Genomic DNA, 22,697 nt, shown 5'->3' with positions numbered 1-22,697 from the left:
TAGCCCACAAGTGAGTCGCGTCGGAGTGAGGGTGTGTGTGTGTGGGGGGGGGGGGGGTTGTAAATACCAGCCCAAACTAAACCAAAACCAACGAAAACGGGAGTGCAGGCAGAGGCGTTAGTTGCGAGCGATAATACTTATGGGATGTGGGCCGAGGCGTCGCGGAGCAGCAGGGCGAGCGGCGCCGGCGATAAATGTCGCCGCCTGGGTTCGGTGACGCGCACAACAGCACAAGACAGGCACGCGGGGGGGATGTGGGCCGGGTGGGGGGTGGAGTAGGGCACACCCGGCGCAGAGCCAGGTTGGGTGAGGGCGGGAGGAGGAAACAGGACAAGGCTGTGCTTGTAGCAGTGGTAAACTGCAATGCGCGCGGCAATGTGTGTGTGTGTGTGTGTGTGTGTGTGTGTGTGTGTGTGTGGTCGGTGCGTGGGTCCTTCCTTCCCTGCCGCCACCCGTAAGCCCCCTGCCCCCCTCTCCACCCTCCACCCTCCCCTCCCCTCCCCTCCACCCTCCCCTCCCCTCCACCCTCCCCTCCCCCCGCACACCCCCACCAGGTGGGTGACGAGGGCCTGCAGCAGCTGGCGCCCGCCCTGCGCGCCCTCACAGCACTGGACCTGACCGGCTGCGGCCGAGTCACCGACACGGGGGCGGCGGCGCTCAGCAGGCTCACAGCGCTGCGGGTGGGTGGGAGGGGTGGGGTGTGGGGGAAGGGGTGGGGTGGGGGTGGGGACTGATGGGTGTGGGAGTGGGGGGGGGGGGATGTTCAAGAGAGCACAAGGGAATTACAGGCGACGGGGTAGGGCGACAATGCCTTGGCTACTCGGGAACACCCCTTGGACCCGGGCATGTATCCGCCCCTTTCAACTCCCCACCCCACACACACACGCACACACCGCGGCACCCATCCGCACCCCGCGCCACGTAACTTCCCTTGCCCTTGCTCTCCCCGCCACCACATCCCCCCTGCTCATCTCATCACTCCGTCTTGCATGGACATATAGACCCTCAACCCCCCACCCCACCCCCAACCCCCCACCCATTGCACAGACGCTGTCTCTGGACCGCTGTGACCAGGTCGGCAACGCCGGAGTGTCAGCCCTCACCGCCCCCGCCCCCACCGCCCGCTCCCTCCCCACCTCCGCCTCCTCCCCCTTCCCCTCCGCCGCCGCCGCCGCCGCCGCCCCGCCGCCGCCCGCGCTCGCCTCGCTCTCCTCCCTGTCCCTCGCCTACACTGGCGTCACCACCGCTGGGATCACCGGCCTCACCGCCCTCACCGCCCTCACCTCCCTCAACCTGGACAGCTGCGGGGTGGGCGACGCCGCATGCCGGGTGGGTGGCCGGGTGGCGGGGTGGCCGGGTGTGCACGTGCGGGTGCACGTGTGGAGGGCCGGGTGTGTGGGGGCACGTGGGCTCAGGTGGTTAGTTCCAATCCTACGACTCGTTCAAATCCGAACGGTCCATGGGAAGCGGTGTCGCCAACGGGCTGAAGGTGGCGGGGCTTGGAGTACCGTATTTGGGATGGTGGTGCCGGTTCTGGGGTATGCGGATTTTGACAGGGGGTCTACGTGTCGGGCGCAGGGCGGGGACTGCTGCTTCTTGCACGGCGTCCAACCATCAGCGTCCGCACCTACTTATTAGAATGCATTGCTTGATTCGTACATGGGTGCCTGCCATTTCTTACCTCCGCAGACGCTTCGCCGCCTGCCGCGCCTGGCCTGGTTGAACTTGGCGGAGACACAGGTCGGCGATGCAGGGCTGGAGGCACTAACCGTGCCGCTGCCCCCCGCAAACCCCAACCCGCCCGCCCCGCTGCTGCCGCTCAGCCCCCGCCCCAGCGTCAGCGTCGGTCGCAGCCTGTCCCACGGCGCCGGCACCGGCGGTTACAACTACGGCAACAGTAACGGCAGAGTCAGTTATAACGGCGGTATGAGTGGCGGCGGCGCCGCCACCAGCACTGCAGGGCACGGGCGCTGGAGTCTTGGCGGCGGCGGCGCGGCGGGAGTTGGAGTGGCGGCGGCGGCGGCGGTTGGCTCGCCGCCGGCGGCGCCGTCGGCCTTCGCGGCACACGCGTACGGCAGCCCTCCGGGGCCCGGCGGCGCCGGTCGCTTTAGTAACAGCGGCGGCGCCGCCGCTGGCGGTTACTCCGGTTACTCGGGTTACTCGGCGGCGGGGGGTAGCAGCTTCGGTCGGACCAGCACGCCGCCCCGCGACGCGGCGGCTTTGGCGGCTGCGGCTGCCGCGGCGGCTGCGGCCGCGCTGTGGGGCCCGCCCTCCACCCTCACACACCTCAACCTGACCTACACCAAGGTGTGTGTGCTCCGCGGTGTGTGGGCTGGAGCGGCGGGATTGCTGGGGTTGTGAAAAGGAGGGATTGCAACACGCCGTTTTTCATGAACGGCTGCAGTCCCTCTTGTAGCCTCATCGTTGGGCTCGGGCATACCTCCCCCGAGTCCCCCCCCCACACACACACACACCACCGAGCCGAGGGCTGGTCGATGTCGTCGGTAACGATTGCTGTCTACCACTTCATTAATCTATCATGAATGTAAACCCCCGCCCTCCCCCCCCCGACCTTACACACCCTCCCCCCCCCCGCTGCTGCAGGTGACGGACGAGGGTCTGGCGCCCCTGGCCGCACTCACCGGGCTGCAGTACCTGAACCTGGACTCGGGTGAGGCGGGCGGCTGGGAAGGGAGGGAGGGCGGGAGGGAGGGAGGGCGGGAGGGAGGGCGGAAGGGCGGGCGGCTGGGAGGGAGGGAGGGAGGGGGTTCATGTGCCCCCCCGAGGGGGGGCCGGGATGGGGGTGGGAGCGACGACCCAGCCTTGTGCCACCACGGCTTTGCAGGGCCCTGCCTGACACAGCTGACTGCAACTCATCCGCAACTCAACCAGAAGCAGCCTGCACCGCTCCGCTGAACCGCCTACTTCGATGCGCGGCCGCCCCACACCGCCTGGGGGTTTAGTAGTAATGGACTACCAGCCACTCCCCTCTCCGCCAAGCCCCACCCCCGCCCTGTGCACCCACACCACAGGCACGCTGACGGACGCGGCCCTGCGGCACGTGTCGCGCCTCAGCTGTCTGACCGCGCTGGACGTGTTCGGCTGCCGGCTGACGGACGCGGGGGCGGCGGTGCTGGGCGGGGCGCCGGCACTGCGCGGGCTGAGGTCGCTCGAGTGCTGCGGCGGCGGCATCACAGGTGAGGGAGGGCGGGGGCGGGGAGGGGCCGGTGAGGGGGGGAGGGTAGCCATCCATGGGATGGTGTGTATCAAATATGAAGTGAAGTGCCGGGGGGAGGGGTTGTAAATACCAGGCCAAATTAAACCAAACCCAATGGGGGCAGTGAGGGAGCATGATGTGGCCGAGCCCAGTGAAGAAGGTCCCACAAGTCGAGGAATCGTCGGCCAACCCAGAATGCGGTGCGAGCTCCACGTAGAATCTCCAGTCTCGGTCGTTTAAGAGGTGTTGTCGGTAGACGGTAGACCGCGGGCGCCGCGCCGCACCGACAATGCCACCCAGGCTCGGCCAACAAACATTTTAGGCGAGCACAGTTGTGTGCTACACACAAGTTCTACCCACCTTTGGAAGTGGCAGTGGAAGTGCACGTGGAAGTGGAAGTGCACGTGGAAGTGGAAGTGGAAGTGGACCCGCGCAGCCCCTGCCCCCGGCTCTTGGGGTCGTACATGGGTACGGCACCGCTCCCACCCCCACCTGCTGCCTTGCTGCCCGCCGCAGCACCTTGTCGCACCGCGGCTCTGACCCTGCCCTCCCCCCTCCCCTACCCCCTGCTCTCCCCTTCCCCCTGCCCTCCCCCTGCCCTCCCCTGTGCTCCGTTAGTTCAGCTTGGTTTAGTTTGGGCTGGTACTTACACCCACCACCCCATCCCCCTACACACACACGCACACCTCCCTCCACTACACACACACGCACCTGTGTCCAGACGCGGGCGCGCTGTGTCTGGCGCGGCTGACGGCGCTCACCTCGCTCAACCTGAGCCAGAACCCGCGGCTGGGCGACGCCGGCGTGCGCAGCCTGGCAGCACACCTCGCCGAGCTGCAGGTGGGGTGGGGGTGGGGGTGGGGTAGTGGGATAGTGGGGTAGTGCGGTGGTGGGGGTGTGGGGTAGTGGGGGTGGAGGTGGGTGGGACGTGAAGGAGCGGGGACAGGGGAGGGGAGGGGGGGGCGAACACACTGGTGTGCCGTGCTGGGGCCCCATGTACCCAAAGCACACACCATACCCACCACACCACACCACGTCGCACCCCCAGGTGCTGTCCCTCAACCACACCAACGTCACCTCTGCCTGCCTGCGCGAGCTGGCGCAGCTGCCCTGGCTGCGCTCGCTGGCGCTGGCCGGCAGCCGCGTCAGTGAGGCGGGCGTGGCCAGGCTCAAGGCGCGCGCACACCCCGACCTGATCATCAAACACACGCCGCCGCCGCCGCCGCCCGGAGCGCGCGTGTTCGCGTAATGGAGCGTAGGGTGGGGATGGGGGATGGGGGATGGGAGGGGCAGGGAGGAAAGTAATACACGGGGCGGCGTGGCGTGCGGTGGCGGATTGGGAGGGAGAGAGGGAGCGAGGGAGCGAGGGAGCGAGGGCGGGGTCCAGGGCCAGCTGCGAACACAGTGTGGGCGGTTGCGTGGGAGGCGGGCCTCTCTAACACACGGCTGGCGCGTGTGAGGGCACGTCCCAGGTGTTTGCTGCTACACAAACAAATGCATGCTAGAGCTACGAGATAAACAACTGCAGTAGTGCATGTACATGAGTTGGCTTATTGAGTTTCAATTCCGACACCGGAGTTGCTGGGTTACACACGCGAGACGTGCATTTACGTTGCATTGATACAGAGATATTGCATTGATGGCCCCGTGAGCAAAGCCGCGGGTTGTCCTGGGCTGCGTTGATCGAGGGCGCGTGTGTGCACATAGGGCACTAGCATTGCGGCAAAGGTCCGTTTGTGGGAAGGGGATCAAAGCGGGGGATCAAATTGTTTTGTTGTACTTGTACGGTATTCGTTTGACGGTGCTCGCGTGAGTTTCCTGCTTACGCTGCACACAGCTGCAAGTGAGGCGCACTCACCGACTGACACCCGCGCGCGAAGAGGCACAGATGCTCTTCCCACCGAAGGTTGGCGATCGCCGCTGTGCGAGTTGCGAGCCTGGCAACATGGCACCAAGCCCGGTATAACTACCTGCCTCAGAAGTGGGTAGTGGGTGGTAGTTGGTTTGCCTTTGGGTGTTGGGACTGAGCCCCCAGAACGAAACGTTCAGGGGGCTGAAGCCCCCAGCATCTATGCCCCCTGTCCTGCGAAGGCTGGTGGATGTGGCATGGGGGGGGATGTGCGCGCAGGTGCTGTGCTAGGCATGTCAAGTATAGTGTATCAGTGTATGTCTTGGAGATGACATGTACGAGCACAGCACGCGTGACGAGCACCCAACATGTTTTGGCCCTGCATCCCTCCGTTGCTGCATGCTGGCCGCTTCCCGTCGTGTGGGCGGACTCAGCCACTCTGGCCATCCAGGGACTGGGCGGGTGCTCGGGGGCTCGGGGGCGAAGTAGGCTCCATGGCTCCAGCCTGCTGACCGGCGGCGCACTGGATAATCGAGGGCAGGCAGCCTGGCAGGCTCGATAGTCGGCAGCAAGGCTTCTCCTTTCCCTTTCTAGTTTTCCTCCCGCGCGCGACGCTGAGTAGTGGCGCACCTGCAGATAGCGCGTCACACCCTTCCAGCTTGCCGGTGCGGTGGCCCCAGCCCACGTCAACCCCCAGCTTATTAAGCCCTCCCTGTCTTCGTAAGATAAGAGCACCGAATTCCCCAAGGTGCACCCCTTCCCCTGCCTCGCCCACGCGTCTTCACGGCACAACGTAGTTGTGCAAACGTGCTACTTCCAGACAGAGCGTACTTGTACGTACCGTAATACGTAATACGTGTACTACCGTTGTGCGCAGTGCGGGTACCCCGTGCTCAGCATCCCTGTCTGCCAAGCCGTGTAGCCACCTGCCTCCCTCCCAAGGCTTTCACTGCATCAAGTGTTGCAGGCGTCATAAGGGCCCCCCGGCCCGGGCCTCGGTTTCTACAAGGACAGGAATGCACGTCGTGCTCACCACCTTGTAACCACACACAACAGCATCACCACCTCCTGTTAGCATGGCAGTACCCCCCTCCGCGCACCAGGCATCCGGGCCACACGCATTCTAACGCACTCACATGGGCAAACCCCGGCAGCCGCTGCTGGCTGGCCCCACCGTATGTTACGTCCGGTGGCGCTGAATGCGGCACGCAGGCTATACGGCGAAACACGCGCTTGCATTGCCTGCGTGCGGGCATACCGTATGCATACCGTACTTACGAACGTGGCCTGGTACGAGCTCGCGCGACTAAGCGCTGCGGGCGCGCCATTTTATTCAGCCTCAACCGCCTCGAAATATGAAAGCCCATACAACGCTGCGATCACAGAGTTGTAGTACGCTTTTGCTTGCATGTGACACTTGAGTCGATGCCGACGACTGCGAACAGGAAGTTTGGCCCAGCGATCTCAGGCTGACTGTGAACACGCCCTCGAAGCACCCGCCTTGCTATACACTTAACAAAGATACTGTACTATAATGGCATTTACGTGGCATCGTAGTCACTATTAGGGTCTCTCTTGCAAACCGCCCCGCAGAAGTTTTCAATACTGGGTTGCGCCACAGCACGCCTCGGTCGAGGCCGTGTCTGTCGTGTTATAATTGGCCTCCTGAGCCGCTAGCTGAATTCGACAAAGGGCGCGAGCGCATTCGGTTGCCCGAGCCACGGGAAACAAGCCACGGGGGCCCCCAGCTGGTCTAACCGATTACGCCTTCGGTAAGCCGATACGCCTGCGGACTGCATAATGCTACTTGGGCGCAAAGTTTGTGCACGTTCTTGGCCTGGCATCATCACGAAGTTCGCGTTATGCCAGCGGCGGAGTAGTCGCGCCGGCGCGCCTCACAAAGCACCGACCCAGCTTGGCTATATAATTATATAGCTCTACAGCACGCACTTGGTGGTAGCTGGCTGCTGAGGAACCGAATTCCGGCCAGCGGCGGTTGAGAATAATGCATTCGCGCAAACAAGCACGCACGTTATGCCCGCCGGCACCGCAGGTCGTATCATGCGCTGTGTTCCTGAGGAGGCACCAACGGTGGGGAGTTTAGACAAATGGCTGCTGCTTGCGGCTGGCCGCGGAGGCGACTTACAGAGGCCCCATGGCGCCGCGCTTGAGACCACACTGGTCGGTTTGCCTCCCAGCATCAGCAGCACTTCACTCCTGGCCTCCTCGGCCGCCGAATCGGCAAGCTGCCAGCCATTGGAACCTCTGGTGCTTCGGCCTTACGTCGCTTCGGAGCCACTGCCTATCCCCATGCCTTGCGGCCCTTCATCGTTCCCGACGTCGTCTCGCACAGCGCCGCCGCCGCAGCCATCCCGCCTGCACCACGCAGGCTTGCTGCTAGCGGCGGCGGGCCGACGTGGGGCCAGCCAGGCTACTGCATCGGCGGCGGCGGCCTCGAGGGTGAAAACGTCAGCGGCTCAGGCGGCCTCCTGGGGACCGGGCGGAGGCCGGGCCGACAGCGTTGCTCCTGCTGCTGTGGGCGGCTCGCCAGGGGCCTTGCTGGCGGCCTCCGGCGGCGCCCATGGGATGATGGGTTGCGTTGCCGCTGTGGGCCACGTAGGCTTGAGCAGCATTGACGCTGGAGGCTGCAGCTCGCTGCTGGAGTACGTGTCCAGACGGCAGCGGCAGCAAGAGGAGGAGGAGGTGCGGCGGCATTGGCAGGAGCAGCAATGGCGGCGGCAGCAGCAGCAGCAGCAGCAGCAGCAGCAGCAGCCGCAGCAGCGGCACATGCGGCTGCGGCTTCCGCTGCCGCAGGATGGATCTACTGGCCGCGGCGGCGCCTGCAGCCCCGGCAACCCCCTCAAACCCGCGGAGCCTGACGTGGCATTGGACTACCACCACTGCTGGGCACCCCACAGCGACGACAGCCCTAACGGCTCAGAAGCACGCGACTGTGGCCGGCGGGTTGAAGATGTCACCGTGCACCGGGGGCTGCCGCGCGCCGCCCGTGCCCTCGGCGCCATCGCGGCCGCAGCTGCTGCTACTGCCGCCGGCCCGGTCGCTACTGCGCCCGCCAGCCTCTCGCCTGCTGCTGCTACTGCCGCAGCTGACGATGGCGCCGCCTCCAGCTACATCAGCTGCTACAGCTCAGCCGCCGCGTCACTGGCGTCGATCGGCAGTAGCTGGCACGCCGACAGCTACAGCAGCCAGCGGCTGCTGCCGCTGCTACAGCCGCATCTTGATGGCCCGGTCATCGCCGCGCCGCAGCTGCAGTGTGTGCCGCTACAGCCGTCTGAGGAAGACATCCTGGCGGCGATGCGCGTGCTGCTGGAGGGCTGCGGGTACGGCAGCAGTGGCAGCAGCATTAGCAGTAGCAGCAGTGACATTGACGGCAGTAGCAGGAGCGATAGGGACGCTGACGAGGGCGCGGCCAACGACCAGCAGCAGGGGGCTGGTGAGCTGCTGAGTCAGGATCAGGGCAACGGGCGAGTCAGCACTACTGCCACTGCTACTGCCACTGCCACTGCCACCGACACTGTCATCCGCCGTGTGGGCGACGGCGAGCCGGCGGCCGTGGTGGCGGCGGCGGCGGCAGCCCTGCGCAAGGCTGTGTCACTGCCGGCACCCGAGCGCCAGGGTACGTGCGTGGTTGCCACGTAGGCACGTGCATGGCGCCGGGGCTCCTGGCGTTGCGGGTGGAGTGTGGGCGTGTGTGTTTGGGGTTGCGCGCGCGCTCGTTGTTCCCCAGCGGCCAGAGGAAGCGGCCCTGACCTGACCTGCGCCCGCCTGCCGCATGTCGCCCCTCACCGCCGCCGGCCTCTGCCTGCTCCACATGCTTACCCACCTGCAGTTGGGCTGTGGGGCTGCTGCGGTGGCGGCTGCAGCCAGGATTGCATGAGGACTGCTGCTGCCGCCAGCACCGCCGCCGCCGCCGCCGCAGGAGCCAGCGCCAGCGGTTGCGGCGGGCCGCCCGGCGGCATCGCGGCTTGCGCCGCCTGTTGCTGCTGCATGCCCGCCGCCGCCTCCACCGCCGCCGCCGCCACCGACCTGCCACTGTGTGGGCTGCTGCTGCTGCGCGGCGCCCAGTCCTCACCCAACGGCGGGCACCCCACGCTCGCGTCCCCGGCCGTCGCCCCGCCCCCACACACGCCGTACGCCGCCGCTGCGTCCTCGGCCTGTGTAGCGGCCGCCGCCGCAATGCAGTTGCCACTGATGAACCTGAACTTGCCATTGCCACCCGCGGCGGCGGTGGAGGGCCTGTGGGACAGCAGGGGCCAGCAGCAGTCGCCTTTGTCGCCGCCGCCGCTGCCGCCGCTGCACCCCGTCCTGGTCGCATCGGTGCTGCGGGAGGCCGCCGCCGCCGCCGCAGCCGCCGTACACGTGTATAACGGCTCAGCAGGCTCTGGTGGCAGCATTGGCAGCACGCCTCGTGGTGGCGGCGGCGGCGGTGGCGGCTGTAGCTTCTTGCAGCAGAGGTGGGACCACCCGCAGCGGCAGCATCAGTCGACCGCTGCTGCGGTGGCGCCGACGGCGGCGGCCTGTGAGGATGACTGCAGCAGCTACTACTCGCCCTGTGACTCGCCCTGCTCTTCGGCCTTCAACTCCACAGCCCTGGACGGCGCCGCACCCGGCTGCGGCGGCGGCGGCGGAGCAGGAGGGCCCTTGGCGGCCGCTGGGGACGCCGGCGAGGATGGCAGCAGCAGCGAAGGCGGCGGCCGCGACGGCGGCAGCAGCAGCGGTGGCCATGCCGCTCGTGCGCTTCGGCCGCCGCGGATGGCGATTAGCAGCAGCAGCCAGCATGAGGGTGCTACTGCTGCCCGCGGCGGCGGTGGCACGGCAGGCGCAGCGGCAGGCGGCGACAGCGGCAGCGGTGGCGGCAGCAGCGGTAGCTACAGCAGCTGCAACAGCGAGGAGGTTGAGGAGGAGAAGGAGGCAGCAGCGGCGGACACTAATGCTGCAATGGAAGCACCCGAACTGGAGGCGCCCGAGTCGCCCTATGTGCGCGCCGCCACATTCGGCGGGCCGCAGTGGTCAGGCCCCGAGGCGGCTGCGGCGGCGGCGCAGGCGCAGGCGTTGGTGGCGGCGGCGGCGGGTGGGGCTGCCGGCGGCGGCGGCGCTGATGCCGACAGCCGCTATGGTTGGCTGCTGCGGCGCACGCTGAGCTGTGAGGACTCCGCCATTACCGCCGCCGCCGCCACCACTTCCAGGACCACCACCGCAAAACTCTTGAGCGCCGCCGCCGCCGCCCATACCAGCAGCGGCAGCGGCAGGTCCCACGCAACCACGACAGTTGCCGCCGCCACGGCTGATGCCGGTGTCGATGCCGCCTGTGCTCCCGGCGGTGTCAGCGTTGCCGCCGCCGCCGCCCTCGCCGCCGCCCGTGTGACCCGAGTGTTTACATCGGCACCCCGCAGCGCCGCCGCCAGCAACGACCGCAGCAGCAGCCGCAGGACTGCGGGTGGTGAGCCCACGCGCCGGCGCGCCTCCCCTCTTGGTGCTCGCTGTGCGGCGCTGGCGGCGACGGTGGGGGGCCGGCGGGGGCTGTACGAGGGCACGGTGCGGGGCGGCGAGCCCCTGGCCGTCACACTGGCGGCGGCGGCCACAGGCGGTGGCGCGGTGTGCGGTGACGGCGGGCTGCCATCGAGTTGGTGATTATATCTGATTCACGGAGGAGGAGGAGCGAGGAGGTTGGATGCGCCAGGGTGGCTTCTTAGTGGACAGCAAATGCCTGTCGCAGCCCTGCCTGCTGCTGCCGATCCACATTTTCCCAAGTTGCGTATGGGAAGGTAGCGATTTTTGTGCCCGCTTCCTTTCAGTGCTTTATTGGCTCCTTGATTGCATACGCCTGAACTTGGAGCTAGAGTTTTGAGACACACAGCCGTATGTCTGCTGGTTGGGAGCCCCTGCTTACTTATCTTTGGCGGGGCAATGGTAGTAGTATCAGTATCTACAAGCATACCCAATCGTGCAGTGTTCCACGTGAATAATGAAGTAAGGACACGGCTTCATGCATCGGCGGGTTTTAGGTTCGCGTGCATTGCGCATTGCTATCATCAGCATCTGGGTGGGCGATTGACTGGAGTGTCACATTACCAGTGGATGAATCAACATTTGCGGTGGGCGGCCCGACTACTGGCCTACCTCGGAACAGGAGGTGCATCAAGTGCTGCTGCTGTGTGCCCCCTACATAATACATGTGTGCGTGCATGCCGATAATGGTTGCGTGCTGCGGTTGGGTCGTCGCGGCGCAAATGTGTGGGTGGTGGGCTCCGCGAAGGCAGCCCCGTGCGTTCGTGCGTGCCGGTGGGCAGCGGGCGGGCGGGCGATGTGCGTGCGTGCGCACATCCAACAGCTCCATCTATCTCCCCGGCACCGCGCTTCGGTTTCGTCGCTATCACGTGCTTGAATGACGTGATGCTTGTGACCACCTCGGTTCGTAAGAATGAACAAAGCTACCTAGCTATCTAATCTATATATCTGCTCGATGAATATGATGATGCCATCAAGCGTAGAAAGGGATCGGAGGGTGCTCGTATCAAAGGCCTACTACTACTAGTACTACATCAAACTGGCATGGTGAGCGCAAAGCGTAATAGTGCGAAGAGAGGAGAGTGCCGCGTGGGCGAACTGGGTCAGTGGGCGGCGGCGGGGGGTGACTCGACACGTTGTCCTGGTACTTGTGGCTAGTAGATGCGGCGTGTGCGTGTTGGCAGGTTAATGTGTGTGTGTGTGTGTGTGTGTGTGTGTGTGTGTATGTGTGTGTGTGTGTGTGTATGTGTGTGTGTGTGTGTGTGTGTGTGTGCGTGTGTGTGACTACGGTTTCCACGGTTATTCTGCCAGATCACGTGAATCGTGTATCTGGTATAACCAACGACAGGGCTCTCAATCGAGGGCTGCCGTGACCTGGCGTTTCCCCGGTGTGTGTGTGTGTGCGCGGCCCATCAATTGGGGTAGGGATCCCCGCCCTACATACTAGACGCGGAAGCAGCAAGCAAGGCGCACCTATCTACCACACGTCGATCAGGACGTGATGGAACTATAACAGATAATATGATAATGCTACATAATTTCCTGGTTGCGTGTTCCTGCAAAGGACGTAAAATCGAGCACAAGGCTTCCGTGACATGACGGGCAGGCAGTGATGCTTACTGGCTTGATGGAGAAGCAAATTGGTACCGCGCGGCGGCCTGTCTATCTGGGGTATACCTATCTAGCTATCTAATGAGCAATGGCGATTGACCTGGGGTTTGGGCGCGTGTGCCAGGTGCAGCAGCTGAGACTTGCGGCGGGGGCCTTACTACGGCGGGCTCAGCAACATACTGCTGATTACATGGGGGCGCGAGTAGGGGCGGGGGAGGGGGACAAGCAACAGGCACAGCAGCTGCTGCTGTTCTGTGTGGTGTTTGCTCGCATGCGTACATTTACCATGCAGGCTGCTGAAACAAGCGGAAGCGGATTGCTACGGTATGGAAGCAAGTGTCATGAAACGGGTTGCAAAGAGCGAGTGACGGCAATCACGCAAGGACGGGGGTGTTTCTATGTGCACAAGGGGATTCACATGCCCATGCGCACGTGTGTGTCAATGAGCTGCTGTTGGCAGTTGGGTTGCTGTTGGCAGTTGAGTTGCTGGTCAGGGGCGGTGGCTGCAGAGGTGTGTCACTCATGGGCCCGCACAGATCGTGCCATGTTGGCGCGTGCATCTGCACGTGTGCCATCGGCGTACGACATCACATGCTGTGGCGGTCGCCGCTGCCAGTAGTAGCCATACACCTATTACGCGTTGCAGGGCGGCGTGAAGGGAAAGCGCATGCTCGCTCGATACACACATGCGTCTACAAGGACATACATCTTGACGCAAAGACGGGGGTAGTAGCAATATAATATCTAAGGGCTACTTGCCACGGTTACTTGCGCACGCACGCGTACCAGGGATTATTCAACGTGGGCTGCTGTTACGATACTTGCGCATGCAGAGCGAGAGGAAAGTAGGAGCATGGATGCACTCGTTCGTTGGGGGTACGGACACGCACGGCTTTGTGAAGTGATATTACGGTACGGTTACATCATGTCGGCGTATGACAAGTACTTGGTGTTATACCTGAGAGCGGGTATTGCGGCGTCGGGATTGATAGCCCTAGCGAGTTTTGAGTGGTGATGCACGCAGCAGCAGCGGCTCTCTTCCGAGTGGGCGAAGGCCATGTGACGTAACCTGACGTGTTGTTGGATGGAGACGCCCTCTCAGGCGCCCCGTGTGAGTAGATAGTGTGTCGGGCGCTTGCTTACTTGGATGGGTAGATGCAGCCAGGATGGGAACGACCGGTGGCGACTGGTGGTGCGTTCCCTGCTGGACGACACACTGGGGCGATTATTTGTCATCTAGCCAGTCGCATAAAGCTGTGGCAGCAGCGACAATGCATGGACTAACGAACGAGGTGGGGTCGATATTGGTCCGTCGCTAGTACATGGTGAGAGCGGTGTGTGTGGCGAGCAGTAGCTAGGTAGCAGGATGTCGGAAGGTGCGCGCCCGGCAGCAGCAGGTGCGGCCGTGCGGGACCGCGCCTGTCTGTTGTTGTGGCTACCTTGGAACGAATGCATGAAGATGCAAGAGATGTGCACACAGGCGGCGGAGCGCTAGGGCCGAGCGCTAGGTCAGTCGGTCGGGTGCTCGGACTGCCTGGGCTAAGCACGCCTGAGTACGCACACGGTCACGTCAAGACAAACACACGTGGTGGCGAGTTGCAGCGCAAGACACCCCCTGCAGACCGACTGACAACAAAACCGCCTTGCAAAGGGGTTTCACTCAACCATGTAATAATGCTGCTGCCAATCGACGCCTCATGACAGGCTCTACCCGCGGGGTCATCCGGTGGGGACCTTCCGCATGGCTTTGACACGTGTGGGGATTCCACGGATCGGAAGCCCAGACGCCCAGACCCACCCCACCCCGCGCGAGGACAGCGTTTCACGTTCGGTCGTGTCCATACGAATGCAACACATACGAGAAGCTTACTCCCAGCGCACGTTAGTTTCCGTGATGCGACTTCGGGACCCTGGCGAATGTATTCGACATATCCCAGCCACGACACGGGAGCACACCTTCCCTGCCTTGCTTCACACGCGGTTGTTGCGGCACTCCTGAAAGCACGTTTGCGTCATGCGTTGATGCGTCTGCCCCCCAGGGCTGCTGCGTTTGCGTCGCGAAGCCATCCAGGGCCCCCCACGTGGGGGACAGCGCAGCAGGGCCCGGCAATGTTGGTCAGGGCGCGCGAAGTTGGATTTTGTGAAAGCAGGGGGAGGCCGTGTGCGTTTGGGGGGAAGAAGCGAGGTCGTGTGTTTGGCATCCACGCCATGCCGGCATGCGCGGCAGCCCGCGCCGGCTCGCTCCGGGCGCAGCGCGTGGCCTGGCACGCACCCCTGGGCTGGGTGCCGCCTAGGCAGCGTCCGTGCGCGGGCTGCTTTGCCAGGTTGTGATGCCGGCGACTGCTATGCATTTGCGCTGTGGGCGGCGGCGGGGGACGAACGGCACGGGTGGGTGCGTGTCGGCAGCTGCTGGCTGCCCAGAGCCGCCTGCGTCGCTATGCGCAGGCTCTATGCAAGTCATCCAGGCCATTGCAGCATGCGCGGTCAGCCCGGGCAGCCCCTGCCGGCTCCGGGCGCAGCGCGTGGCCTGGCACGCACCCCTGGGCTGGGTGCCGCCTAGGCGGCGTCCGTGCGCGGGCTGCTTTGCCAGGTTGTGATGCCGGCGACTGCTATGCATGTATCCAGAGGTGCATGGAGGGCGGGGGGTAGGAGCGGTATGCACCAGAGGGGCATGGCGGCCCAGGAACGGCACGCAGGGCACTGCCCGGGCAGCGCGCGACGGCCCGACCTGGCACACGTTTGTGGCGGTGCTGGCGAGCGCTGTGAGAAATTAGGTATACAGTCATATGTGTAGGCCATATGTTGCACTGGGTGAGCAGCATTTGGGTAGGCCTCAGGAGTTGTTTTCGCAATTCTCGCGTGGCCGGCCCAGTCGCGAACCATTAAGGCTCAGTCTAAAAGTTGCCACTTTCCTGGCGTCGGTTCCTCCATTTGCCTATTAACACATAGCTGGGCCCAAATGACCGCAAACAAGATGCCTTGAGGTGGGGGTAGCCCGAATCCTAACGAAATGCGGACCCGGCAAACATGTCGGCATGCCCACCCAGACGCCACGCCTGCGCCCCGTGCCCGGCCATAGAGATCCTAGCACACCTGCATGGACGCACGCATGGAAAAAGCATGCCTGAGCATTTGTGCGGCGGCCGCGCCGTCGCTGGGCCCGTCCGTGGGCTGCTCGGCGCGTGGGGTGGCCGGACGCCCGGCCACCGTGTGGCCCGGCCGTGTTGATTCCTGGCGGCCCGAGCGCAGTTATAGCATGGCATCTAGGCGGTCTCAGTACTGAGAGCCGGGCAGGCACAGCGCACAGGCTCCAGGGCACAGAAGCGGCCCATACCGCAGCGCAGGCGCCGCCCGCCACAAGGCCTCCCACACCAAGCATGCACACGGCGGTACCTCCGCACGCGCCCTGTCCACTCCGCCCCTCCGCGCATCCCCACACGGCCAGCCAGGCTCTGGGTATCATCGGAAGTGGGACGGCGCCCTTTCAACCAATCCCATGCCCGAGCCGCGACTGCACTGCCGCATTTGCGCTGTGGGCGGCGGCGGGGGACGAACGGCACGGGTGGGTGCGTGTCGGCGGCTGCTGGCTGCCCAGAGCCACCTGCGTCGCTATGCGCAGGCTCTATGCAAGTCATCCAGGCCATTGCAGCATGCGCGGTCAGCCCGGGTAGCCCCTGCCGGCTCCGGGCGCAGCGCGTGGCCTGGCACGCACCCCTGGGCTGGGTGCCGCCTAGGCGGCGTCCGTGCGCGGGCTGCTTTGCCAGGTTGTGATGCCGGCGACTGCTATGCATGTATCCAGAGGTGCATGGAGGGCGGGGGGTAGGAGCGGTATGCACCAGAGGGGCATGGCGGCCCAGGAACGGCACGCAGGGCACTGCCCGGGCAGCGCGCCACGGCCCGACCTGGCACATGTTTGTGGCGGTGCTGGCGAGCGCTGTGAGAAATTAGATATACAGTCGTATGTGTAAGCCATATGTGGCACTGGGTGAGCAGCATTTGGGTAGGCCTCAGGAGTTGTCTTCGCAATTCTCGCGCGGCCGGCCCAGTCGCGAGCTGCTCAGGCTCAGTCTAAAAGTCGCCACTTTCCTGGCGTCGGTTCCTCCATTTGCCTATTAACACATAGCTGGGCCCAAATGACCGCAAACAAGATGCCTTGAGGTGGGGGTAGCCCGAATCCTAACGAAATGCGGACCCGGCAAACATGTCGGCATGCCCACCCAGACGCCACGTATGCGCCCCCTGCCCGGCCATAGAGATCCTAGCACACCTGCATGGACGCAAGCATGGAAAAAGCATGCCTACGCATTTGTGCGGCGGCCGCGCCGGCGCTGGGCCCGTCCGTGGGCTGCTCGGCGCGTGGGGTGGCCGGACGCCCGGCCACCGTGTGGCCCGGCCGTGTTGATTCCTGGCGGCCCGAGCGCAGTTATAGCATGGCATCTAGGCGGTCTCAGTACTGAGAGCCGGGCAGGCACAGCGCACAGGCGGCTCCAGGGCACAGGAGCGGCCCATGCCCCACACGAACCCACCTACCACCGCAGCCACACGCCCACCCCTGCACACGCCTCAACGTCCCTCAATAGCCCGCCACCTAACACGCAGCCTGCATCAAGGCCCTCCGCACACGCCTTGTCCGCCCCTTCCCCCGCCCCCGCGTTCGCATGCAACCTCCCAGGCTATGGGTCCGACACGGACGCTACGTCAGCTCCGCATTCATTCGGCAACACACGATTGCAACTATCAACTTGATTGATTGTTGGTCAAACGTCCGCCCCGTAGCTATCAACTCCCGCTATCTACTCCGAGTCGCCCTCGCCCGGTCGCGGCTTGCTGTGGTGGTGGTGATGACTGCTCGCACCGCCGCCACCGCCGCCGCCCTTTCCACCCTGGCGCCGGCGGCCCTGCTGCTGCTGCTGCTGCTGCTGCTGCTGCTGCTGCTGCTGCTGCTGCTGCTGCTGCTGCTGCCCCCCGCTGGCGGCGGCGGCCGCCTTGGCTCCCGTGACAGCGGCACCGCCGTCCTGCTGCTGACCCCTGCCGTCGGTGCTGCTACTGCCCGCGCCACTCATGGGCACTACGTTATTGGCAGTAGCAGTAGGCGGCGGCGCAGTAGCAGGCCCATTGGCAGCAGCAGGCGTTATTGGCTCAGCCTCAGCGGCGGCTACTGTGCCCGGTCTTTCACCACCGCCCTTGTCGGCAGCAGCAGCAGCAGCAGCAGCTGCCGCTGCTGCTGGCAGCGGCACCGACGCTGTAGGGCCCACGGAGGGCCAGGGCAGCTCAGTCGCCGCCGGCGGCTCTGGCGCCGCCGCCGGGCCCAGTGCCGCCGCCGCCAGGTGCCCTGCATCCGCCGCCTCCGCCGCCGCCTCCGCCGCCGCCCGCGTCGCGGCCTGCGGGTCTCCCACGATCAGGCCTAGGCCGCTGGCGCCGCCCGCGCCGCCTGCACCCGCCGACAGCTTGGGTCCCTGCTGCGGCTCGGCGCCTGCTCGCGTCATGAAGTGCACGTCCCCCTCGGACGCGGCGGGGGCATCCACACCCGCATCCACGTCCTCGTCCACGTCATCTGAGACGGCGGCGGCGGCGGGCTTCGCGGTAGGGTCGGCGGCGGCGGCGGAGCCGGCGGCGGCAGCAGTGGGGCTAGCGGCATCGCCACCGCTATCAACAGCAGGGCTACTGCCGCCGCCGCTACCACCGCCGGCGATGCTACTGCCGTCTGCTAGCGTGCCGTTGAGGTGGCGGCCGTAGCCCGACACCATCACCGGGTCAGAGGCAGCCGCTGCTACAGCCGCCGCCGCCGCCGCCGCCTGCGCCGCCGCCTCCCGCTCCGCCGCCACCGCCGCCGCCGCCGCCAGCTGCTCCTGCTGCTCTGCACCCGGCTCGGCATCCGAGGAGGAGGAGGGGGAGGATGTGGCAGAGGAGGGGGAGGAGGGGGAGGCGGCGAGCTGTGCGGCTCGTCCCACTGGGGGCGGGGGGTGGAAGCTGGGTTGTCCGTTGTCGGCACGAAGGCGGTTCCAGGCCTTGCCCCACGGGTCCACACGCCGGGGCGCCTGCAGGCAGCATGGGGGTGGGAGTGTGCGTGTGTGTGGGGGAAGAGGGAGGGAAAAGGTGAGCGAGGTGGACGAGGGAAGGGTGTAGAGTGCAGTGAGGTGGCATGTGGCCGGGCGAGCGGACGACCATTCACAATACAGACTCATAATTCGTACCCAGGGCTCTCCAGATGAGCCTCTGCCTGTTGCCCAAAAGAAAGAGGCTGTAACGTGAAGACTGTGCCGTATGTTGCTCACCCACAAACCCTCCACCGGCCCTTGCACCCACGTTTTACCCCTTTCCCCCGCTACTCATCACCTCACCTGTGTGACCAGGGGTATGGGCAGCATGACGTAATGGCTGTTGCACAGGCCCATGATCACCCCCGTGTAGCCTGTGTGGGTGAGGGTGGGTGTGTACGGCATTTGTGTGTGGGGGGGGGGGGGATTGGGTGGGGGGGAATTGGGCGGGGTTGGGTGGGGCGGCGGTTTGGTGGAGGTTGGGAGGGCGGTGGGAATATCATGGAGGGATCAGGGAGGCCATTCCTGCGACAACCATGCATGTGAGAGAGGGAGATACCGTTGGCTGCCTCGAGCTGCTCGCATGCCCCGCCCCTGACTCCTGGGCCACCCGCCATCTCCCGCACCCCTCCCCTTCCCCTCCCCCTGCCCGCCGCCCCCTGCCTCCCGTCTAACCCCCTTGCCTCCCCTGACCCTGTTCCCCTCCCCGCCCTCCTTCCCTCCCCTCGCTCCTTTGGCTTGGTTTAGTTTGGGCTGGTATTTACAACCCCCCCTCCCTCCTCCCCTTACCTCCCTCTCCTCCCCGCCCTCCTCCGCCCCCTCTCCTCCCCCCTCCCCTCCACTCCCCCCTCCTGCCCCCCCCACCTCCAGGCCGCAGTCCAGCCACAGCATGGCGGGGTGTCGCGCCAGGGCGTGCTGGAACACCAGGCCCTTGAAGGCGTAGGTGGAGATCTCGCGCACGTGCGGCGGGTAGGCCTCGTAGGGGAAGCGCACCACGGACACGCCGCGCCAGCAGCGTATGGCCGCCAGCTGCTGGCTGGTGAAGCCCAGGTCGTACACGGTGATGGGCGTGTGGGGCTCCCAGTGCTGCCCGGGGGGGGGGGGGAGAGCCGTGCAGGGGAGGGGGGTAGGGGTACAGGGCACGGGGATAGGGGTTTGAGTGAACCATGTCCAGCATATGGGGGAGGGGCGTTTGAAGTTGACCATCCCTGGGGCGATTCACGGACGAGATTCCCTGCCCTGGCCCCTGGCCCCCCCCCTCCCCCTGCCATCCGGCTCTCACCTGCAGGCTGCCCACCAGGTTCTCCAGCCGGTCCATGAAGCTTTGCGTGCAGCCGCTGATGATGGTGAGGTTGGAGACGTCGAAGGGCCCCGCGGGGTCCACGAAAGGCCGCTCCGGCACATAGTGCGGCGAGGCCTTGAACGGCCGCACCGACACCGCCCAGCGCGGGCACGGCACCGCGCCCGGCGCCGCCACCATTATCACTGCCGCCGCCAGCAGCGCCGCCGCCGCCGCCAGCACCACGTGCGCCGTCAGCCGCACACGGGGCCGCGCCGCGAAGCGCCGCGCCGCCGCCTCCGCCGCGTCCCACGCCCCCACCAGCCGCACCGCCCCCGCCAGCAGCAGCCGCGCCGCCTGCTCCATCCAGCCCGCTACTGCCGCCACCGCCGGGCTGTCTGCTACTGCCGGCGGCAGCCAGGCCCGCCACGCCGACACCTCCGCACTCGCCACCGCCGCCGCGTGCAGGCAGGCGCGGCAGCTGCTGCGGTGCGCGGCGCCGCCCCCGCGGCACGGCCCCAGCTGCCCCCCGCCCCCCACGCCCGACAAGCTGCTGCGCGGCGACCGCACCCCACCACCCGCCTCCAGCCCCCGCGGCGAGCTGAGCCCGCCGCCGCCGTGCCCTCCTGGCGAGCCCGCCACTGCGCCGGCTGCCGCCGCCGCTGCTGCTGACGTCTGCAGCGCCAGCCCCGTGAGCCCCAGCAGCAGCTGCGCCGCCACCAGCAGCCGCAGCTGCGCCTTGAGCTCCGCCCACCAGCTCTCGCGCACCAGCCAGTGGTGGCTGCCGTCCGCGTAGCGGTCGCCCGACACCAGCCCCCACCACACCTCCCCCGCGCCCGCGCCCTCGCCCTCGCCCGGTCCCACCTCCCCGGCCCCTGCAGCCCCCGCAGCCCCCCCTGCAGCCGCCGCGGCCCCCCCGGCCGCCTGGGCCCGCAGCTGCTGCAGCTGCTGCTGCCTGGCGGCTGCGGGCGGCAGCAGCTGCACATCGGCGCCGCCCAGCCGCCGCGCGTGCCAGGAGCGGTCGGCCGCGGGGACGTAGACGGCGGCCTCGCGCTCGGCGAAGTGGGTGGCGTTGGCCGCCTCCGCCGCCATGAGCGTGAGCCGGTCGCCGCAGTGGCCCTCGCAGGCGTGCACCCAGCGGTGCAGCGCGCCGCGCCACATGAAGGGCCGGCCCGCGGACCGCAGCGGGTGCTGCGGGTCTGGTCCTGCGGCGGACGGGGGAGGAGGCGGCCGCCGCCAGCCCCAGGACAGCAGCGGCCGCACTTCGGGCGGCCGCGCCGAGGCGGGGTGGGGCACCCAGTCCGAGTCCAGCAGACCCCCACTGCTGCTGCTGCTATTGCTGCTGCTGTTGCCGCCGGCTGCCGCGCTGGGCCGCACGGTGTAGATGAGCGGCGTGAGGGTGGGCGGCAGCCAGGGCTGCAGCAGCGGCGGCGGCGACACGTGTGTGGTGAACACCCACCAGGCGCCGCCGTCGCCCGGGTGCCGCACAGCCACGGTGCCCTGGAAGTGGCCCAGGCCGATGGGGAAGCTGTGACAGCGATGCCGGTGATGGCCGTGATGGCCGTGATGGCCATGCCACCCGCCCGCCTCTTGCCCCTCGCCGCTGAAGCTCTCCTGCCCCGCCCAGGCACTGCGCCGCGATGTGGCGCCCCCATCTGACCCCCCCGTTGCCAACTCCAGCCCCGCAGCTGCGGCGCCTGCGGCTGCGCCTGCTTCTGAACCCGGCCCTGCCTTCCCCATGAAATGCCGGTGGTGGTGGTGATGGTGGTGGTGGTGATGATGGTGGCTGTGGTTGTGGTGGTGGCTATGGTTGTAGTGATGGCTGTGGTTGTAGTGGTGGCTGTGGTTGTGGTGGTGGTGGTGATGATGGTGGTGGTGCCCGCCTGGCGCCGCCGCCCGCAGCTCCACCCCCCGCTCCGCTGGCTCCCAGCCGAATGGGAACCGCTCCGGCGTGGTGATGAACACGGGCAGGCGCCCTGGTGCCTCCGGCTGCGGCGGCGGCCCGCCGCCCTTGGGCCGCACGACGGAGGGCGGGCTGGGCGCCACGTCAGGCAGCATGACGTACAGCCCTGCTGCGCTGTCGTACACCACGAAGGGCGAGGACAAGGAGCGGCCGCGGGTGGTCAGCGCCGTGCCCAAGTGCTGCCAGCTGGCGCCAGCGTCGGTGGACGCAGCGACGCCAATCTCCGAGCTGTAGGTGCGCAGGTTGCGCATCTCGTAGAAAGCCAGCCATCGCGACTTGTCTGCGCCCGCGTGGTCGTCATCTGAGGGGAGGCGCAACCAAAGCGGTTCGGGGAGGCGACGAGGGTCAGCTTCACAGGTTCCCGAACCTGTGACCGTGCCAGCTGTCTCGGCCGAGTTCGCGAGCGCAAATGAAATCTTGAAGCCTACACCCATTGCTTTGCCTGGCCCAGCCGAGGCGCCGGCACTCACAGAGCCCAGCAACCTGTGGGCGCACCTGTTGGAATGTGCACGAACGGAGTCGCCACAAAGCTGACGCTAGTATTCATCACCGTTGCACACGTGATGAGCGGTCGCTCCGAGATGTTGAGCCTGACCGGGCTTGCGCCCGACAGCGCGCCCACTTTCCATGATCCGTCATAGTCCCACGCGCAAGGGTCAAAGCCATGTCTGTATGACTTCCGTGTGAGCAGCTCTAGAGATAGCAGCCCAGACGGAGCGTTGAAATGCGGGTCAAGGCACAGCAGGAAAAGCAGCAGGCTGCTCGCTGCAAAGTAAGTCCACCATCCCCAGCTGAACTGTCCTAAAGTGTATAAGGAAGAAGCCTGCAGGTAGCCCCGGCCGTGCTTGCTTCGAGGAGAAGGCAAGCGCCCGCGGGGGGCGCCCGCGCCGAGTTTCTTGCTGCTGGCCACCTCAAAATCGCCAATAGAATCAAGTTCGTCAACTATGAGCGCTCCAAGGTCGTCTTGGTTGTCTATGGCGGGGCTCACTAATAAAGTGTTATCGCAGTCGGTCTCCTGCGCGTTCGAGACCATTGTATGCAAAGGTTCAGGCCATGCTCTTGAGCGCAAACTTAAAAAAGAGCCTCATAGGAGCGCCTGGCAAGGGCATCTTTCACAAACTACATGGGGCCGGCCATGACCTTGCCAATTCCCTCCCACTCGGGCTCGCAAGGTCATGCAGAGCGAGACACGTAAAGGCCTGCGTTCGCCG

At 66.1% G+C, this 22,697-nt stretch overlaps 3 protein-coding genes across 3 annotated transcripts in view; 2 read left to right on the top strand and 1 right to left on the bottom strand.

Moving 5' to 3' along the window:
- Positions 1-5,661, top strand: part of CHLRE_11g467559v5 (uncharacterized protein) — a 9,236-nt gene extending 3,575 nt beyond the window's left edge. Inside the window, exons 10-16 of the mRNA XM_043067310.1 lie at positions 555-680; positions 1,048-1,329; positions 1,690-2,307; positions 2,605-2,671; positions 3,033-3,197; positions 3,939-4,057; positions 4,266-5,661. Of these exons, the coding sequence (XP_042919310.1) occupies positions 555-680; positions 1,048-1,329; positions 1,690-2,307; positions 2,605-2,671; positions 3,033-3,197; positions 3,939-4,057; positions 4,266-4,466 (1,578 nt within the window). The 3' untranslated portion in view covers positions 4,467-5,661. The remainder of the gene's footprint in view (positions 1-554; positions 681-1,047; positions 1,330-1,689; positions 2,308-2,604; positions 2,672-3,032; positions 3,198-3,938; positions 4,058-4,265) is intronic.
- Positions 5,662-6,335: 674 nt separating this feature from the next.
- On the top strand, positions 6,336-11,501 carry CHLRE_11g467558v5 (uncharacterized protein). The gene is made up of 2 exons (XM_043067309.1): positions 6,336-8,703; positions 8,917-11,501. Exons 1-2 carry the CDS (start codon positions 7,101-7,103, stop codon positions 10,716-10,718), a joined length of 3,405 nt encoding a protein of 1,134 aa, XP_042919309.1. The 5' UTR covers positions 6,336-7,100; the 3' UTR covers positions 10,719-11,501.
- Positions 11,502-16,653: 5,152 nt separating this feature from the next.
- Positions 16,654-22,525, bottom strand: CHLRE_11g467557v5 (uncharacterized protein). The gene is made up of 6 exons (XM_043067308.1): positions 21,982-22,525; positions 19,527-21,787; positions 19,109-19,330; positions 18,804-18,819; positions 18,548-18,618; positions 16,654-18,244 (listed from the first exon to the last, which is right to left on the bottom strand). The coding sequence occupies exons 1-6, from the start codon at positions 22,031-22,033 to the stop codon at positions 17,000-17,002; spliced, it is 3,867 nt and encodes a 1,288-aa protein (XP_042919308.1). The 5' UTR covers positions 22,034-22,525; the 3' UTR covers positions 16,654-16,999.
- Positions 22,526-22,697: the final 172 nt, after the last annotated feature.

This window comes from Chlamydomonas reinhardtii, chromosome 11 (assembly GCF_000002595.2).
Source record: "Chlamydomonas reinhardtii strain CC-503 cw92 mt+ chromosome 11, whole genome shotgun sequence".
NCBI classification, from domain to species: Eukaryota; Viridiplantae; Chlorophyta; class Chlorophyceae; order Chlamydomonadales; family Chlamydomonadaceae; genus Chlamydomonas; species Chlamydomonas reinhardtii.
Note: the sequence above shows the minus strand (reverse complement) of the source record. Positions and strands in the feature narration are given on the sequence as shown.

Coding starts and splice junctions, on each gene's coding strand:
- CHLRE_11g467558v5 (XM_043067309.1), top strand. CDS start 7,101: ATGCCCGCCGGCACCGCAGGTCGTATCATGCGCTGTGTTCCTGAGGAG. Junction 8,704..8,916: donor GCCGGCACCCGAGCGCCAGG/GTACGTGCGTGG, acceptor ACCCACCTGCAG/TTGGGCTGTGGGGCTGCTGC.
- CHLRE_11g467557v5 (XM_043067308.1), bottom strand. CDS start 22,033: ATGAATACTAGCGTCAGCTTTGTGGCGACTCCGTTCGTGCACATTCCA. Junction 21,788..21,981: donor GTTCGTGCACATTCCAACAG/GTGCGCCCACAG, acceptor GCCTCCCCTCAG/ATGACGACCACGCGGGCGCA. Junction 19,331..19,526: donor ACCTGGTGGGCAGCCTGCAG/GTGAGAGCCGGA, acceptor CCCCCCGGGCAG/CACTGGGAGCCCCACACGCC.